Source organism: Melopsittacus undulatus, chromosome 1, assembly GCF_012275295.1.
Source record: "Melopsittacus undulatus isolate bMelUnd1 chromosome 1, bMelUnd1.mat.Z, whole genome shotgun sequence".
Lineage (NCBI taxonomy): Eukaryota > Metazoa > Chordata > Aves > Psittaciformes > Psittaculidae > Melopsittacus > Melopsittacus undulatus.
Window position 1 is genome coordinate 9,094,725 of NC_047527.1, and position 20,956 is coordinate 9,115,680.

Consider the following 20,956-nt stretch of genomic DNA (forward strand, 5'->3'; position numbering starts at 1 on the left):
TCAGCCAACTGCAGACCGGGGCCTTCAGTTACTCTTATGAAAAAGTGCCATTGATAGAAACACTGAGAAAACTCAGATGACTTCCACAAACTTGCAGTTCCATAACTTTATGTTTTGTGTGTCTGTGCTTGATCCAAGCCAAGAAGCAGACTTTGATCATGTTTACAACAGACAATAGAGGTTGCTCACTAGTAAAAATCAATTAGCACAGCACAGTTCCATGTGAAGATGGATTCTTGGACTGCAATAGCAGTACAGCTGTATTAGCATAAGACATGACCACCTTAAGAGAGATTTACTTATCCAGCACCATGTCAAGTCAGTATGACTATCCATCTCCTTGTTCTGAGCTGGCTGAAGGACCTCCACCCTACCTTTGATTGGGAATTCCTTAATATCTTTTTTAGTTCTACAAGTTTACAGTAACTGAAAGTAAATCAGATAACTTCTCATCACAAACCACTATTAGGTCAGTATTGGAACAGTTTAATAATAAGGCTAAGGACTTATGGAAAGGCAACTTTACTTCATCTATTGTCTATCACTATTGTGGTGAGGTGAGCATTTAAACCTGTCTTATCTGCTCAAAACATGTAAATGAGGTAAGAAAAAAATCCCTGGAGAAAATCCTACCTGTATAGAATACATGATGATTTTGAAGCAGGAAACAGCAAATTCGTTGGGATCCCATAGTCTGTGATGATCTAAATGCCTGTAACCAAAAATTAAGGGACCTGAAATAATGACATTTTACAGAAATAATAAATGTCAACTTACAGTTTTCCCAAAATTCACCTCAAATTGGTTATTTCCTTACATAAAGCTTCTAAACAATAATTAGGTAAGAAAACTAGAACCTCAGAAAAGCTTTGTTTCAAGGTTTAGGATGTGGTCACAAAACATTCTGCTGTAACAGAAATTCCTAATCTTCCAGTTTGGGGAATTTAAGGAACCAGTCATACCAAAGATATACAGTTAAGAATATACTGTTTCCATATAAAGTGTATACATAAAAAATAGCTGTGACATTATTTATAAGGAAGAGAAACACTGAAGAAGATGGTTATCATACCTTGACAAACTCTAAATAAGATAATTTGTTTTGAATCAGGAGCTACAATATAATGATCACTGAAAGTTAAATCCAGAACAGAGACTCTTAAGAATTACTTTCATTTTCACAGTGGTTTCATGAATAATACATGGAAACAAAAAAAAAAAAGCACTACTCTTTGTGTATATACTCCTTTATCACTCTGAAGCATTTCAACGCTTTCTGCAAGAATTATCTAAACAGAATCAGAATGATAAATGCATCAGTTTCTCTTTAAATGGGATAGGAGCCACCAAGGAAACACTGTCAGTTTTAGAGAGGAACTCTGCTTAAGCACTGTGCTGAAAGCTATGAATAGGAAAGGCAAAATCTTCCAAAAAGAACCAAGTAACTAGAAAAGCATGACAAAAATCAATAAATATTTAAATCTTGGAGTCTGAAAAAAGTTATTTTGGATGCCTTTTAATTGGTATGATTTAGGTTAAACCCCCCTCAAAAAAACAAAAAACAAACACACCAACAAACAAAAAAATAAAGAAACCAAACAAAACCAACCAAAAGCTTCCTTACAGAAACTGAATCTTTCTAAATAGCAATCTCAGGTACAGAATCACTACTAGTCTGCCCTTTCTCAGAGAGCAGAGCAAACATATAAAGATGCTCCAAATAACAAATTTGAGAGCATACAGGTGAAAGCAGCCACTACCCTGAATGCAGGAGGACTGACTGGATGCTTTAACTTACTTTGTTTAGAATCTGAAGGTCTCAATTACCTCACTGGCCAGCTGCTACCAGCCTAGTGACCTAGTTGAGCACACAGGTCTCCTTCAAGGTTGATTAAACCAGCTGGCATAAAGCCACTCTCCACTGTGCCCTAAATTGTGCTGCAGTCCATCGCAGAGCTTAAAAGAAATACAGCCATTTTGACACATTACATAGGTTTAAATAGGAATCCCTATAGGAAATATTTTCAGGAATATTAAAGGTATCTGTCTGCCAAGGTAACAGCATATCTGCATTACTAAACATTAAACTGGACTACCTGGTGGAGATAGCTGCCTTTTTTGTGCACATGCCTAACACACAGGTACATTTAATCCTGCTTTGGGATAGAAAGACAAACAAAATTACCTCTTTAAATCCTTCAAGGCTTAGTGGTTCATCATATATTTATTCATATCTTCTTTCTCCCTAATAACATTCCAGTACAGCCCATCACTTGTGCATGACAGTTTATTTTAGCTAACCTATTTTATTTTTGTCTCACCAAACACAAAATCATACTCTCCACTGGCTTCTCCTGATTGCAGCTGAATCTCTTTCATCTTTCAGGGTAGCATGCTTTCTCTGTTACCTCTTTATCTGCCCCAAGGATTCATTCAGGCAGGCTATGGTAAGGATTTTTGGTCAAATTATACGTCTTATATCAAGTTTGTTTTTTTCTTCTCAAAACAAGACATACAGTTTTCCTTTTCCAGATAGGCAAATAATTAGCTGCATCAGGTACAAAAACTGATGGGGCGACGAAAGGGGAAAGATGACAGCCCAAGTTAACGTTTTGAGAAGTAGATCAACTGGCAGCATACTTTGTATATGGGAATTTTCCTCCTAAGAAAAGGAGTATTAGGTTACTGTAGGTGATATATTTTACTCATCAGAATGCAGGCAGTGTATGCAACACAGTTTTGCCTGTGTAAAAGACAGTTAATGCTATTTTGAGCATGCTGCATTTAGTTTAGTTAAAAATCAAGGCACATCTTGCCTGGGTTGTTTGGTTGTTTTTTTTTCCAATTACATTTCCTTTAACAAAAAATATCTATGTGAGATTGAAAAACATTTTATTGCTGGATTAACAAATGCCGAACTCTGCCTTCTACTAAGATCTGCTGCACATATGTAGCAAATGTGCACAACTGTGTTTCTGAAATTAAAAGCAATAGCAGAAGCAACAGTGCAAATAACTACTTTATCTAGTGAGAGCCACAAACAGTCCGAATTCAGCTCATTTTGTCACACATGCAAGCAGTCCTTACAGTACAAGATGATAAACTAATACTGATGATTAGAAAGTAGAACTGAGGCATATATGGAAATGTATGAAATAATCTTCTCATGAACTATGTTTACTGGAAGAATATTAAACACCAGTCTTCTGATATTCAAAACCCTTGCACTGCTGATCTGATAACTCACAAGAATGGAAATACAGTGAGATGAGTAGGGTGTAACTTGTTATACTTGGGAAGTTGTTTATATTCACTGTATCCCCCTGGATCTGTCTAATCTATTCACCATTGCAAATTCATGCTAAGTAAGTCTAAATAGCTTGTGACTGCTGACACAAAATACAAATCTTTTTTATGCAATATTAATACGAAATTTTTGACTTTTATTAAATAGTTTGCCAGATTAATTTGTCAGATTTCACTAAAAAATAGGAATTTGTGACTTTCCAGATGCAGACACTTCTAACCATGGAGAATTTCTGCCAAAGGCAAGGAGAATTAAAGTCAATCCAAAACCAGACCAAGAGACTGACTCCAGATTTCAACTGTCTTTATTACCCTCAATCATGATGCAGCACTGCTGTTCTCCCAGTTTTGCAAGAAAGTGATGGCATGCAGACTTTTTTGTAGCTTTTTTCACGTCACTTTTTTTAAGGAAGCAACTGTAGCACAGAACTGAAAAACATTGGACTTGATAGTTATACATCAGCTATAGTTTGTACTGAGTGCTGAGTACTGAGTATAACGTCCCTACTTTGTGCACGTCTGCCATTCACAACTAAGTGAGCTGTTAAAAGATATTCCTCACAGAATAACAAAACAGGTCTTGGAAGAAAACTGCAAGAAAGTAGAAATCTCAACTTTATATATTCATCCAGGCACAGTGTTCGCTTGTGCTACTTGTATTTTACGTGGCTTGTCTCTTCACTGATTGCAATGGTTATCTATGGGATGCCAATATCTAGAATAAACAGTTCCACATTCAAAAGAAAGGCCAGCTGAGGCAAATCCCTCCAAATCATTACATTGCACTTCTAAAATCAGTAAAATGGGAGCCATGTTTCTTCATAACTATCTTCAAGTTGATAAGCAACTAAGACTTGAGATTAAGAGAAGGGCAATTTCTTGAAGAAACATAAATGGAATCCCTTAGGTTGAAAAACAGGAAGGAATTTAATGCAACATAATTAGAGGATGAAATAAAAAGCAAGTCTCGAGATAAGACCTTCCATGAATTTTCAACTTACGCAAAAACTGGTCTGACAGCATTATTCATATTTCCATAGGTTGCTCTTCCTAGTAGCTCCCTGAAGCAGTTCTCAGCCAGCAGAGCAGGATTTTCCTCTTTCTCTCCTCCTGTAGGTGATGATGGAGGGCCTACTCTGCTAAAGTAAGACAAAAATACATTGATTTTACTGCTGCTTAATGTTCATCACTCTTACGTACCCACCCTTGGTTCTACAATGCTCACAAGTCACGCTTTTGATCCAAAAAATCCTGTATCTCAAATATGCATCAAACCAGAGTTTGGAATAAAATTTTATTCTCTTATAGCAGGACTATAAATCATTATCTGTCCACTCAGTAATGATCACTGTATTGGTAAATATTTATATGGCAAAACCAATGGCTGTTAACACTGATTTAACTTGTCACCCATTGCATTTTACAAACTATAATCCATTGTTAACAATGAAGGCTATGAAACCATGTAAAAAGTTAGGCAGAATCTCAAGTCATTTTGTTCAGACTAATGATCTAATTCACCTGCCCACTACTGAATCCACACTGTGTGGGTGACTGTTAAATAAATCTCCAATACTTCTGCAGGAACAGATGGCTTACGAGTTGAAAAATGTCTGATTGAACTGATTAGAACATTATCACCCACACGGTTACCTCTAACTAGATTTGTAGAAGTTAGTCACCTTCTAACTTTGCCCAACATCATTATGAAGACGATTGTACAGGGTGTCTGTGCACTGGCACAGGTTGCCCAGAGAATCTGTGGCTGCCCAATCCCTGGCAGTATTCAAGGTCAAGTTAAGACGGGCCTTGGAGCAACTTGCTCCAGTGGAATATGTCCCTGTGCATGACAGGGGGTTGGAAGTAGATGGACTTCCAACTCAAACCATTCCATGATTCTACGAATAAAAAAAACAAGAAAAAAAGATAACATGACAGAAGGGCGAGGAAGAAAGGAATGCGTGGGGGAAGAATTTATTACACAGCTACTATTTCTTCAGGTGCTAAAATACCCCAATGAATGACTTAAAGTAAAATATTTTTCTTAAGCTAGAAGGAATTAAAAGTATCATTTAAATATCAACTTCATTTCATATGGAAATTTCAACTTTGGAGTTTAACGAAACATGCTGTGCAAAGCAAGGCTTTTATTTTTTATACTAATGATCAAATGGCAACTACCAAGTTTTTGTAAGGTTCAAATACTGCCACTTCCCATTATTTCTTTTCTCTCTGTGACTGGGAATCAGGCTGACTATTTAAAATCAATGTGGTACAGAAAGAAAGTACAACTACTGAACTGAAGATTGAATCCAGACAAGAGAAGCAAAACTATAGGAATGCCAAAGTATTTTGAACAAACTAAAACCTACTGAGGCCCAAATTCTATCACCGAGTTTTGAAAGCAACAGTCTCACCTTGGAATAGCAAAGATCATCACCCACGCTGTAAACAGTGAAAGGCAGAGCCCTTGCAGAAGAGTTTCCAGTTTCCCACTTCTCATTTTTGATGCAGGCCCTGGAAATGTTTTTTTGGCTCCCTTTTTTTTGGGGGGGGGGCAGGAGGGGTTTGTGGGTTTTTAGTTGGGTTTTTGTCATTTTGTTTCCTCCTTGCCCAAATTAATTTCTTTTTTAGTACACAGAGACCTGAATTACTACAGCAAATTAAAGGCATTTGAAAAGTATTTCTGAATTAAAGCACTTCACACACCATACCATTAAACTGTTAATAATATTTCATTTAAACTGAGCAGTTGAGAGGTGAAAGACTGAAGAGGAAAGAAAGTCTCCCCTAAGAAGAACTCTAGCTACAGATGGCATGTATTTTTTTGCACAAAACACATTATAGAAACTTAAGTAAAGATTTGTTCATGTTAACATTATGTATCAATGTGTTTAGAGATTTATTTTAGTCTGCACAAGTCAGTACACTAAAACCTTAAACATATTTTCAGTTCTGCAGTGCAAGTTTATGCGTTAAATATGTTTAGAAGCGTTCATCAGCTTTAGTTAATGTACACTCCTTAGCATCCAAAACACGTAGCTTTAGAGCACTTCAACGAGTGAAATACTGAAATGCCACTCGTCAAATGAACATGTTAATATCACAGTTGTAGTATCTTCTGATAGCAGAAGATCTTCTAGTACTTCAAGGCTACTGCAGTCTAAAAGTTGCAATATACAAGTCCAGTTCCCTACGGTAACATCAGTGTTTCAGAAATTACCATAACATTGCTGGCTTGTCCGATTTTAATAATAGGAAAGCCCCAGGCACCCTGTTAGATAAGTAAGGAAAAGCAGTTTTACAAATATACAATGATTAGAATTTTGAAAGGCATGACAATTTGTACATAACCTATCATGAGCACCACTGAACCGCAGCTTCATTCAACTGCTGTGCCCCTCAATCTGCCTGTGTTTCTCTCCCTGTACTGTCTAGACCAATCCAGACAGACAGGCATCCTTCTCGGTGCAGAGAAGGTACAAACAACAGCACAGGACTGTTATTCCCACTGCTGTTTTGACTCAGATTCCCAAGAACACAGCATCAGTACAAAGTGGGTGGATGGAAAGAAAAAAGAGAGCAGGCTGCAGAACACACAGTGAGTCTGTCTGGAAGAATTATAGTTAAGGCTGTAAAAATAAGTTATGTGTTAAGCATTTGTATATGAAAACCTACAGAAGGTGGCCTCTCAGTATTGCCTGGAGTCTCATTTTAGAAGAGGTTAAAGAGAGAAATTGCAATCTAGTCTTCATGAGTCTTCAGACTGCATCAGAATGTTCAAAATCATCTCCCCTTTGTCTGTAGGAATCACTTTCTTATTTCGAACTTTTATAGCATCTACCTCTAAGTATTTCTCACTAAGAGTTCCTTCAGCATTATCAGATGAAAGATAATGAGTATAAAACTGTTTTATAGTTTTAAGGGAAAGCTTTGTACAGCCTTCCAAGTTTCCAAATTCAAATGAGCAACTTACTTTTGTTTCACTTACTTGTTTTTAAAAGAAGATCAGAAAACAAAGATCTGTTTTTTAAACAAAGATCTGACAAATCCAACTGCAACACAAATAAATTACTACTATTTCTCTGCATGCAGACTTTCTTTACTACCACAAGTCCAGAGGAGTGAAACATGAAATGCATTTTGCAATTAAATGGGCAGGAACTACTCCCTTGAACGGTTCTACCTGTTCAAGCGAGTAGTATATACTATATACTGCACATATATGCATGACAATTATTTTGTAACACAGAATCATGGTGAAGTACAACTAAGAAAAAACCCAATCTGATTTTTAGAACAAGATACACTTGCAGTTTTTTCTGATAGTCACGTACCTAGAATGTGCATACAGATATACAGACAACACCCAGAAATACAACTGTCTTTCTGAAGTGTTTAACTATTAAGAACTCCAAAAAGTGTCTCATCTGACAGGTTCTCAGAAGAATCTAGGATTAAGCTACTAAGTAAGGTTCCACAAGTAAAAATTATGCTGATCTTTAAGCTAAGCTTTAACTACATGTACATCAGCTTTAACCAAAAATGGTTATTTTCTGTGGACTTAAGATGGGGGTATTTTCTGGAATTTCTGCTCTCTCACAAATAATACTTCGATTCCATCTGCCAAAACAATGTGCTTCTGACTCCTACTCCTCCAGATGTCTCTGTTTGTGCTCCACACATACGATACCACAAGATGAGAAATTCTCTGTAACATCCCTTAAGGCCTGGAGATCAACAATTTATAAATACTGTTTTCAGCTTCTGTCATATGCACATCATAAAGGCCTCTGCTTGTCACTTGGGAAACCATTAGGGTTTTTTTTTTCTATTGAACATGCATTATAGCGAAAGCTTCAAGCAGTCAGTTCAGATATTTAACAGTTGCTTTTTGACAGATTTGTTTTCTACCACCACTACTGCGTTGCTCAACAAATGATAGAAATTGGTCATGCAGTCCATACAAACTGATCTGCTTTATATGGTTGATCCAAATCCTATTTCAGTCAGTTCTTCCATCAGCAAGTAGCTTACTTTTTTGCTAAATGGCCAACCTGCATGTAGAATCCCTGTAAGAACAAGCAAAGCCTAAGTAGGCTCTCATTCAAACAGCACTTCCAGAAACCTTTGTCTCTTATTCAGATCACTCTTCAGATGTAAAATTTAGGCAGATATTTCTGTACATACTGTGTGGCCCTCAGTTTTATGCAGTAAATAACTGAAGAATGTACAGAAAAACAACTATTGATTTTAGTAATGTAGTCTGAAAATCTGCTTTAGAAAAAGACAGGTACTGACAGTTAGAAGTATGAGAAAAGAATGAGGCTGAAGAATTGGAAAACAGACCATCTAAACCCAACAAACTAAAAATGAGAAACCTGACAGATTTAGCAAGCTGAGTGTCATATGAAAGCCTGAAAAGCGTGGTGGTATAAGAAGGCTGCTGAGCCTACTTACCAAGCGAGCTTTGAAGCAGCTTTCGTTGGACACAAAACAAACATTTAAGCTTCTTTGCATAGCTGAGACTGGTTTTAGGGAATTTTCCCAGTGCTAGCAATAAAAGTGCTTAAACACATGAGTGACCAGGAATAAAAATACCTGTCAATATCATCTATTTTCTGCATGTTAAACAGCAGTGAAGGTACAATCTTGTCCATGTGCTGAGGTTCCCATATAGTTGCTCGAAGTTCATCATTAACTGTTTTTCGAACCACTCCCTGAATGCCCCTGATTCCAGCAATCCGGATCCTAAGGAAGGAAGCAAAGGAATTAGTGAGAAGGAGAAGAAACACAGCGCCTCCCAGTATGGCTGTTTTACTAGTTGGCAACAGTAATTACATAGCCTGGAATTCCACTGGGTTCCCACAAGCAGCAACATGGAAATTTGGACAGTTCCTTCAGGTTGCCCATATTGCCTTTAAATGCCTTCAAAGCTCAAACAACTGAAGAGAAGATGATCTGTAAGGATAAGGATAATGCTGACACTGACCAGTGAATACTCAAGCTGTGTGCACCACCTCCAACAGAAGGCAAATAGGTAAAAATCCACCAGCTCTACATAATTTACCACCCATCAGTTGAAATTGTGCACAATCTCAACCTATTCCAGTGCTGAAGAAAACTGGTGTGAAGTTACCACAGCACAGCTGAAGCAATATCTAACCATGATCACATCCTTAGAAGTTGTAATTAAGGCTGTGGATTAATTATAACCAAGTTTTAAAGATTTGTGCAAGATTCACGGGATGGAAAGCAAAGGATAATGCTATCAAATTATGCACAATGCACAAGAGGGACTGCCACTTTTATCCCAAACCCATTTGAATGGAATTAACTGAGATCTGATCAACAACAATAAAACAAAGAAAAAATAATATTAGTTTTAGAAAAAGCCTTAGCCAGTCAGCCTGTTAGCTAGTTTTGTTATTTTGTTAAAAATACATCGCAGGAGAATCTGAGCAATTAAATGAATGGCAAAATGTTTTGTTGAAGTGGTAGTAACAAATCAGCCATTATAATAAATGGTAGGAATAGGATTTTACTTACTGAAAACAAGTAGAAGAAAGGGTGGTAGAGCCATCAAGTGAAATAAGCACAACATTTGCTAAAATTTAAAGTTACTTCTCTTAAAAATCCATCCTTCCTTTTTTAGATCTTAACTTCAGAATGCACAAAACGCAACTCGCCTTTGCTCAGACAAATTTGCTGAATGAAGATATTTACTAGATGAATAGAGCTCACTAAACTCTAATATTTTTCTTTAGATTTCAATCTTCCCGTTTTTCAGCTTTTTCTGACACAAACCACATACATTCAGTGTGCATCTGATACCACAATTTTCCCAGGGTTACACACAAAACAGGGAAGAAAAGGGATGCACAGCTAGAAAAGCTCTTGCTACTGCTGCACTGCAACTACAGTGCAGGATCCAGTATTAAATTTTCAATATTGAGGATCTAAGAGTGACATTTAACAGCTTCCAAAATTCCATCACTTGAAACTTGGGGTTTTTTTGCCTTTTAATTATGAGTTCTCAAGGTAACCAAGCTTTGTTGACACTGCAGGTTTAGATTCATTAAATACTAGGACTGATCTCCACTCCTGAAAGGGAAGGCTCACTTTATAGGTCAGGGTCTGTTTCAGTCTCAGAGCCTACATTACCTATGTGTGTAGATGATGTTGAAGCTCCCACCCAAGCCAGACAGTTCAGTGGAATCTCAAGCTATGCAGGTGGACAGCAACTTCAAATATCAAACCTTGGGCAACATGGTCTAGCGTGAGGCATCCCTGCCCGTGGCAGGGCAGCTGGAACTAGATGATCTTAAGGTCCTTTCCAATCCAAACCATTCTATGATTCTATGTCTGGTTTAGGACTGAATTACTCCCCAGTCCCCATCAAGAAAATAAATTACTTGTGGTATCTACATTTAAAGCAGTAATCTGCCACAGCTCAGTTCTTTTGTTGAATTGCCTCAGAACCTTCAGCAATTAGTGCACCAACTCCAATGACTGCAGTTCATAAAGATCTCTTTTGAAGAGATACATTTAAACTGTCTAGAATGAAGTAGTAGAAAAGTAATATTATCATACATTTGGTTAACCTGAGTAAAAAATTGTTTCAAAGGGGAAATAAAGGCCAGACTCATGTACTAGAGTACCACTAGAAGTGATTTCATGTTCTTACTAGTGTACAGGAGGGTTGAAAAATGAGGGTTGACTTACTGAGCAAGGTGCAGCATCAAATTTCATCGCATGGCTCTATAGGATGCTTAGATAGGTATTAAAGAAGAGATTACATTTAAATCAAGGTCATGTACAGACTTTTGTCACTAGGATGAAATTCCTCCTTGTCTAAGGGTACAACAACACTGCAAACTGCAGCACAGATAAGGTGCAGGGTGACACTCTGAAGAGCAAAAGATTAGCACAGTTCTCTTACTCCTAACAGCAATCACAATTTTGAGGTGTTTTAATTGTGGGATAACCTTATGAGTAGAAAATCATACCTGATAGACCAATGAGGGAAGTATCAGTCTCTTCATTCATTCCATGTCACAGCTCATTACTTATATTACCTCTCATTTGCCAGGGGCAATGAAGGTGAAAGTAACACTAAAAATCCTGAGTTTAATATCCTATCCTCTATGAAATGTTTCATGGTAAGTAAGCAGTTTAACATTTATGTTTTAATTTCACTAAGCTTAAAAAGGCAAAATCCCCCAAAGCTCATTAAAACATTTATGAATACTGTTTGCAATCCTCAACTTTAGGTAAATAGTCTGTACCTGACAGAAGCCTAAGTTTGAGGTAGCTGTAGTAGACAAACTGACTTAGCTAGTGCTATCTGCTTAAGAAGTTTCCATCCCCTTTGCACTTTGTCCCTCAATACAATTCAGGTCTTCCCCATACAATTCACATGGTCAGCCTGTAAAACCATTCACTGGAATAATCCTCCTAAAGGGCAAAGGGATGGGGGCAGGGATAAAAGTACAGGAGAAGCAGACTTAATCATAACCATTTTAGAGATACAGCTTACAGCAAAACCCTACACACCACAATAGGGCAGCAAATTACAGCAAATGAGAAACTAATTTTTTGGCTTGTGTTTCTTGGTTTGTTTTTTTCTTCCCTCCTAAGCAGTGTACAAAGTATTAATTCTTTTTGAAACTGCAGACTTTTGGACAAATCCTTATGTGTTGCAGTGAACATCAAAACAGCACACCCAAAGGGTTAAACAAACATAAAGCACATGGATTTTTCACAGTTGGCTAAATAACTTAGCACATGGAAATAGAAAAAATAAGTAAAATGGAGATGCAAATAATATAATCTGAAATGCCTTAAGTTTTCTGAGATACTCAGGAGTCAAATACAGCTGAACAATAAACACATCTGCTAGGGGGAGCTGAAGTAAAACCAATCGCAGAGCTTACATAAGAATGCCCAAATTTGTAATACTAACGCATGAAGGCGTTTCAGCTTCAGACAGTCTCATACTGCAGACATCTATGAGAATTCAGTTTTAATGAGTAATTCTCAAAAAGCAGACTCAAAACATGCTTTTGCTATTCGTATGAGTAGCCCCATTAATTTCTCAAAGGAGTTATGCAACTTGCACGCATTTACAATAGTAAGTAGAGCCTTTCTGGAGAGAAATTATTCAGGTAAAATTCCACTTAAATATTCCAGGAGGTTCAGCCACCTCAGATTTGCAATATTTAAATTTGCTATTTAAAATGTCAGGCTTTTATTTTCTTCCCTATGGAATGAAATAATCCACTAAGTATCACAAGAAAAGCTGTATTACAAACTATATTAACATGTTAAGACAGTTTTCCTTAACACATACAGAATGGCACTTACTCGGTTTGTGTTTCTGGATCATGGTCACATGAATGACACATGGCACTGAATCGAGACACAAAGAAGTCATAGCGTCTGTGATATGAAGGTGTGTCTTCCTCAATGTTGGCAAATTTGACAAACTGGAAAAAAAATACATTAAAAAAAGCTTTCAATACTGAATTCCCCCAAAAGTATAATGCATACTAAGCTTCATTTAAGAAGTAACATAGAACATTGCATGAGGAAAGAACCCAGATCTGCCAATACTTACATATTTCACTGCAGAGAAGAAAAAGTTAAATTGGAGAGTTTTCATTTTAAAGCTTTCCACTGGAACTTCATTTAGATCGTTAGGAGTGGGTGCCACCTCATTAAATACAACATGCTATGCAATATAGAAACATCTAACACCTCAGTAGTGAATGTCATCAATGCACTGAATCACAGAATCATTTAGGTTGGAAAAGACACTTAGGATCATCAAGTCCAACCCTTTAACCCATCACTCCCAAGTCCACCATTAAAACATGTCCCCAGGTGCCACATCTACGCATCTTTTAAATACCTCCAGGGATGGTGACTGCACCACTGTCCTGGGCAGCCTGTTCCAATGCTTGAAAACCTTGTCAGGGAAAAAAAAAAACAAACATTTCCTAATATCCAACCTAAACCTCTCCTAGTGCAACTTGAGGACATTTCCTCCTGTTCCTATTGCTTGTTACCTGTGAAAAGAGAGCAACCCCACCTTGCTACAACCTCCTTTCAGGTAGTTGTAGACAGCAGCCCAAGCAATCAAAGAGTACACTGTCACTAGCAGGTTAACTAGCAACATTCTGTCTTATCAAAATGCAAGCGAATAAACTTGGAGGCATTCTGTCAATTCTGTCTATCTTTACAAAAGGGAAAACGGTGAAGCCAGGGAATTAGAACCCGGTCAACTTTAATTCCATTCACAGAAAGACATTTAAAAGAAAAATCCAATTTGCAAACATCTACAAAGTAATGAAGGGGTAAGTAACAGTCAACATGGATTTGTCAAGAACAAATTGTATCAACCCACTCCAAATTATCCCTATGACAGGGAAACAGATGTAAATCCAGATGAAGCAGCATCTGTCATATGATAACTTCAGTGATGCTGTAACAAAAAATACACAAAATCCTAGAAGGGAAGGTAGAAAAACAGTGTCAAAAGAGCACTCCCATAAAGCAGATGCAAAACAGTTTGGAAAAAATAGAGTAATACTTGTGACATCAAACTACAAAAATGTATTGAGTGAACTTCTGAGGGGGCCTGTCTGAACACAGCAGTATCTGAGTTGCACTAGAAACCCAGACGACAGAGTGGGCTCATCAAATGTGCAAAGAACACTAAGCTGGCCAGAGCTGCAGGCACAGTTGATGCCTGGTTCTTGACAAACTGGAAATAGGACCTCAAAAATCAAGAAAGCAATTTAGGAATGGCAAATGCAAAATGCCATTTTAAGACAGCTGCACAAATATAAGCCAGACACAGCTGAATGCAGAAAAGAAATTTAGGGTTATAATAAGCTGCACATTCACAGAAGTCAATGCCGTTATAATGGCATGAAAAAGAAAACAATATATTGTGATACATCTGTATCCATGACACCTATGAAGAAATTTTTTGCCACCTAATTTGCACTAAGCCCTTAGATGAAGTACTGCATCCAGCTGGAGCATCACAGCTGAATACAGTGATTAACTGATGCAGTCCTTCACTTATTCAAGGGATGAACAAAGCTTTAGATAAACACCTTTTAAAACAGACAAAAAGACATTAAATTATCTAGTCCAGAGTTGCCTAAAAGGTATTAGTCTTACAAAATCCAGAAGACAGCTTTAAAAAGAAAAGAAATAAATTTTTTCTTTGTCCAATAGAGATAGAAAAAGCAATGATAAGCTGACACCTGGAGAAGAGAAGGCTGCGTGGAGACCTCAGAGTAGCCTTCCAGTATTTGAAGGGGGCCTACAGGGATGCTGGGGAGGGACTATTCATTAGGGACTGTAGTGATAGGACAAGGGGTAATGGGTTGAAACTTAAACAGCAGAGGTTTAGACAGGATATAAGGAAGAAATTCTTTACTGTTAGGGTGGTGAGGTACTGGAATGGGTTGCCCAGGGAGGTTGTGAATGCTCCATCCCTGGCAGTGTTCAAGGCCAGGTTTGATGAAGCCTTGGGGGATATAGTTTAGTGTGAGGTGTCCCTGCCCATGGCAGGGGGGTGGAACTGGATGATCTTGAGGTCCTTTCCAACCCTAACTGTTCTATGATTCTACGATTCTATGACACTGAAGTGTGGGCTACCTAAGTCAGACATTAAAAACCTCTCCTTTCTAAAAGAAGCAGGCTGCCAAAAGCCCTTTTGGATTCTCCATCACTGACAGTTTTAAGAACTACAGAAGGAATTAAAAAGAGAAAGAAAGGTTGAACAGTGCTGGTTCTGCCCTGAAGCAGAGAGGTGTCCCATTTAGATTCCTCAGCTTTTCCCCACCCGGTATTCTTCCTACCGGCTGCGAAGCACAGGCTAAGGCATTTCTTGTGCACTTCTGAAGATGTAGAACCTGCTTTTATCAGCACGTTACCCACATTCAACTAGACAGTCCAAATCACTTCAGCACGATCTGATCTGTGGGTAGTTTTCAAGCTGAAAGTGAAAGCTGTGTATTTCAGAAAAAAAAATACCCCATTTTTTTCCTTTTTTTAGTCTTTTTTCTGTTTTATGTAGAACACATTTCCCTTTCAACAGCATTAACAGTTCACTCACTGAAAGCTCCAAGCACAGCTGAAAATGATACAGTTCGTAAAACTATACTCTCAGCCATCACTGAGAAAAGGAGCAAAATTGTGTTATACTAATCCATTTTACATATCCTTCTGTAGAGATTATCCTGTACAGTCAAGTGGTGACAGACACTCAAACCCCAACTCTGTACAGGCTACTGCCACAGTCTGAAAGACAATCAGCACACAAACAGAAACTATATGTGATTTTCAATACAGCGAGTTACAAAAATGATCACTGATTTCTCAAGATGTCTTACATAGAATCTCTCTGGTTTGTTTCACAGAATTGTCAATTACAAAACAGAAGTAGATTTTCTAAAGGTTTTTGAAGAGAGGAACCTAATTAGGCTCTACAATTTCATAAAGCACTACATTCAAAGGTAAAGAAAAAAACAAGTTCAATATGATCTTAATATTTTCCAGATATTCAAGTGTTCAAGTCTACAACAGTCACCCAGCAAACTTCCATAAAAGTATGTAAAAGAAGAAAATGGTTTAAAGAAACAGAACACTGTAGGAGTGGCTGTAAGAATATTAATTCTGTGATTCTGTGACTTCCTCCAGCATTTAATATTAGCATATTAATATTTTCTAAAACACAAAATTATTTGATTGACAGGATCTTCCAACATGAAAATTTAATCCAATTCTAATAGCTGTTTTGCTAGAAGAAAGACTCGTATCAAGAAATTGCTTTGTAAGGATAAATGACAAATTTAGACAAATAAAGTGGCAGGGACTCTCTCCCTCTAGACATTTCCCCTGTATCATGATGTAGACTTGTAGCAGGGAAGCAAGAACCCAGAAGTTATGCCCCTCAAAATGGCACACACATTAAAATGTCCAGAAAGGGCAAAACTTCTTTTATTTCCCCATGTATATAACAAAACAATTTCACCCACTGAACATGAAGCATTGCTGAAGCATACTCCAGGATCAGCATTTAGATGACTGAACATCTAGGCCACAGGCAAGCTTAATTGTAACAACAGTTTCGAGCTACACTGTCAATTCAACACAGTAAACAATTCCGTTCCATTATAGAAATCTGTAGTTGTTTCAGTACACTTTAGCCTACAATTTCACTTTGCTTAGCAGTGGTGCTCCTAAACTGCTATCGCTGTTCAGTAAATATTTTACTCCTAAGCACCTCAGATATTTTCAACTATACTTCAAATATAAAAATCATTCAACCTAAAAAAGGACAAAACTCTTACGAAAGTCCAAGCACTTGCCTAGGATATACTTAGAAAGCTTTTAGAGATGTAAACATGTCATTCAGTCATAGTAAATGCTGGCAATCACCCACTGATAATTTATGGCAGTTTTACCAGTACAAGTATCTTCTATATTTGTACAATACCGAATGTACAAAATGGAACTGACACTGGTAATATCTTATTTCTACTAATTTTGAAACTAATAAAAGTTGATCAGTATGAAACCATATAGATCTACCTTGAAATAAAGAAGAAACATATTATCCATTCAGAAGATGTTCCAGACTGACTCAAGAAAGTTGGATTGTATTACCAGGGAGACAGAGATTGTGTGAGTCCTCTAAGTAAATCATGCAAGTTCTTAAATTAAATTTCTAAGGACATAATTTTTTATATGTATTTCTACTGCATTATCACTCTTATGTAGCAAGTATAGAAGAAGAAAAATCATGACTTTTAATGGAGCCTGGATATCTTTAAAGAAGGTCAGGGTTTTGTGGCAATTCAAGAACAGACTATCAGCATGCACCATATTTGAGTTACAGTTATGGCATTTAAAGTATCTCCCTGAAAAAAAAACAGTAGGCTGGATATGAGCAGTATTTTTTTTGTTATATTTGAGCTCCCAGTCTGTCTTCCACAGACTGCATTTTTCACAGGTTTCAGATGGGGGAAAGGGAGCGTTGATACTGAGCTAGTAGATAAAACTACTGTATTTCATTAGTAGAAAGCTATCACATACAGAAATATGATATCCTATAAGCAGAAGACTCTTCTAAACTTCCCAGGACAGCATTAATAAGTGTGTGAATACATGCATGTGCTTCACCAAAAAATACAAGACAAACACTTCCACTTTTCTAAACAGGAAACACCATATTCATATATTAACTTCACAAATACAGTATTAAAATGATCACAAATAATCAGAAGATAAGGTTGTCAGCAATAAAAAAGCCAGCTGACACTGCTCATTTTGAGTTTTATCAGTATGGGATGAACAGTTTCACTTTCTAGTTTTACTGCATGCCACTTGGATGAAAATTATCCTGAACACTGATGGTGTCTTGGCTCACAAGACACGTAGTAAGTGGGGCTATGAAACTGCAAGACCAGAGATCATGAGGTGGGGAAAGCAATACATAACTGTGACTGACCCTAACATTGCTGCATGAAGTGACTTATTTAGCATCACTTAAATTCTAGTAGATGCAGACTTAGAATTTAGAAGATAATTTAATAACCTAAAGGAAGAGAAAGAGCGCTTTGTATGCTTCTGTCACTTTGTATCTTCAACTCCTTTAAAAAAGGATAAAGCAGGGATCCTAGAGATTAAATAGTACCACTGTATATTAAATCAGCACAGGTTGCAAATTGGGGTTGTACAGCCTGGAGAACAGAATGTTCCAGAGAGACCTCATAGTAGCTGCTGTTATCTAAAGGGGTCCTTGAATAGACAGGACTTTCAGCAACCCAGTCTAGTGGAAGGTGTCCTTGCCCACGGCAAGGGGTTGGAATTACATGATGTTTAAGATCCCTTTAAACCCAAAACATTCTGCGATCTTATGAATTCTACACTGGTCATGGAATGAACGAAACATCTTGTAACAACAGTAAGTTTCCATCACACACTTCTAGATTACTATACTGCAGACAAACAAGACCAAGAAATAAGTAATCTACTAGGAATATTTATCCTGACATTCCTTAATTTCACAGTCTTGACATTTTCTACTATTTTTACATATAAATGTATTTCATTTTTGCCAAAACCAAATGCTTTTATAAGCCAATACTAACAAATACAGAAATCTTGTTATATCAGGCACTGCTCATTTTCCTGCTTGGGATACTGCTCATCTTCTTTTAAATAAGAAATTATAACAATCAGCAAAACCAGTCACCTCCTCATGCACAGAAAGCCAAACACTATCACTGTTGGTATCATTATTTCACTGCTCCTGAGAAGAAAGTGTCCTTCTTAAAAAAAGCACCCAAACAACTAATCATTTATGGTAAATTTAAAGTGTGGTAATACTGGGTTCTACATATAACTGCTATTTTTCAGATGAAAAAAAAAAAAAAAGCAAAAAACAATACTTTACTATCTAAATACAAAGAAGAATTCACCCCATCAGCATTCCAAATTAGCTTAAAATGGTTTGTATTCAACCGAATTTTCCCAACACAGTTTAAGATGAAAGTTTTACTAAATCATACACCCTACCGTTACTGACCAGCTGCTCATTAAAAACATTTTCTGGACTCTCTTGAAAAAAATTGGCAGAAAATTAAAAATATCAAAAAAATTCTGTCTTGTCACAAAAATTTTGACCACAAGTCCAAGGATTTTAAAGCTTTTCACCCCTGGACAGGAAGAACAAGCATAATTAATCCATTCTATCCTAGTAATATAACCACTATAGATCTAAGCAACACAACTATTTGTTCATGAGAGACACGTTTTCCATAATAATCAGTTACTGAAATTCTGCAAAACAGAGAGAGAAATTTAGCATTGCCATAAGTTCCTATGTAACTTACTGCCATCAGACTTCAGATTCTGCAGTACTTAAGCCAAGGAAATCTCACTTACCCCACCACATTTTTTCAGTTTCCTCACCAGCATATGCTTTCCTAGCACATGGTTAATAAAAATATCTTCCAAGATAGAAAAAGCCATTCTGAACTTCATAGACACTGCCAATTCGAAATCTGGTCTACGTAAAAAAAAGTAGCACTGTTCAACATATAACAGGTTGCCCAAGGAAGTGGTAAATGCTCCTTTCCTGGCAGTGTTCAAGGCCAGGCTGGACTGAGCCTTGGGCAACATGGTCTAGGGTGAGGTGTCCCTGCCCATAGCAGGGGGGTTGGAATTAGATGACCTTAAGGTCCTTTCCAACCCTAACTATACTATGACTCTATATCCACTAATGAATTTCAAAGTATCTGCCCATATAAAGTAGATTTACAATTTTTATTTAAAAAACAAAATCATTGCTGCTACAGGAAATAAACTTAACTTACAAATACAATATAGAAAAAGGTAATGGAAATTAATTATATGGAACCTGAAGATCAGGAATAAAAGCACATAAATGAAAAGCAAATAATTTATCTAAACCAGAAATCTTCAAGTTTGTTCTTTAAAAGTGAATCAACTTAAGTTCCGAAATTTAACCTCAAAAGAGACTTTAAGAAGACAAACAGCTGAATGAAACTTACAGGGTTTTTTGTATGATGTCAAGTACCAAGCTGAATAAGATCTGCATCCAAAACCAGATATTTGGAAGTCAGGGGAAAAAAACCCAACCCTGTAACACAGTGGTAGCTTCCAGATCTTTCCAAGACTTTAAACTGCCTGGATCATTCAGTACACAGACTTGTTTCATCTGAAACCCTGATTTCTGAGCAATTGTACGAGTCCGCACAGTTGAAGCAAAATCTGTTTGTGAGGCTAAAAAAGACCTACAACTTGAGTATTACAGTTGAATCTTACTTGAAAAACATCACTACCTTTCTGAAGTGATGAGAGGTTTCCAGTGAAGCTCTGAAAGCCATCATTGGGATGGAAAATGAAGATCATCTTATAGCCACAATCTTACACCAAAAATTCTTAAGTGTAAGGAGACTATAAATTTGGATTGATCTGAAATTGAGTTTAACCTAAGAGTATTTTGGAAACTTTTCCAAAGGTTGTCTGACATTTATCAGCTTAAAAACTTTTAGTTTCTACACAATACATTCTTCGATTCAATACCTATTTCCACTCCAAAGTGGTACACAAGAATAACTAAAGCATATGAAATTTTATTCAGTCCCTCTATCTCTACTCCTTGTTGTTTATTTCCTTCAGGAAGAGAAGAAAAAATAAGAGGCTAAATGTGATGGGAAACTTTATGTCTAACAGAATTTATTTAAAGAGCACAGTATGTCATTGTCCTTGGTAACATACAAGCTGTCAGTGCCAAGACACTTCGCTCCTCTTCAGTCAACACAAATAGAACCCATCTTTTCATCTATTAGGGAAATTAGCACAATTGGGCTGAAATTGGCTTTTTGATACTTTGAAGAGCCATATAGATTCACCCTCCTCACAGAATCCCAACACCTGATTTAGGAAAAAGTAACAATGTAAAAGCATTCACTCCAAGTTAAAATAGTCCACATCACAATCCTGGAACTTAAGAAATTTGTATTGCACCACCTGGGAAATGCAGCAGTGTGACAGAACTAGGATACTGATTGCACCCATCACTCTATTTGGAAAACCA

General features: G+C 37.1%; 1 protein-coding gene across 3 annotated transcripts in view; it reads right to left on the bottom strand.

Moving 5' to 3' along the window:
* The window catches only part of EFR3A (EFR3 homolog A), a 73,121-nt gene that overhangs the window by 26,576 nt on the left and 25,589 nt on the right, over window positions 1-20,956 (bottom strand). For 2 of the 3 annotated variants that reach the window (XM_031044413.2, XM_031044414.2), the window contains 4 exons: window positions 12,673-12,794; window positions 8,908-9,057; window positions 4,308-4,445; window positions 634-712 (listed from right to left, as the gene is read on the bottom strand). In XM_031044413.2, coding sequence (XP_030900273.1) covers window positions 634-712; window positions 4,308-4,445; window positions 8,908-9,057; window positions 12,673-12,794 — 489 coding nt within the window. The remainder of the gene's footprint in view (window positions 1-633; window positions 713-4,307; window positions 4,446-8,907; window positions 9,058-12,672; window positions 12,795-20,956) is intronic. The other variant, XM_031044415.2, reaches the window with a different exon arrangement.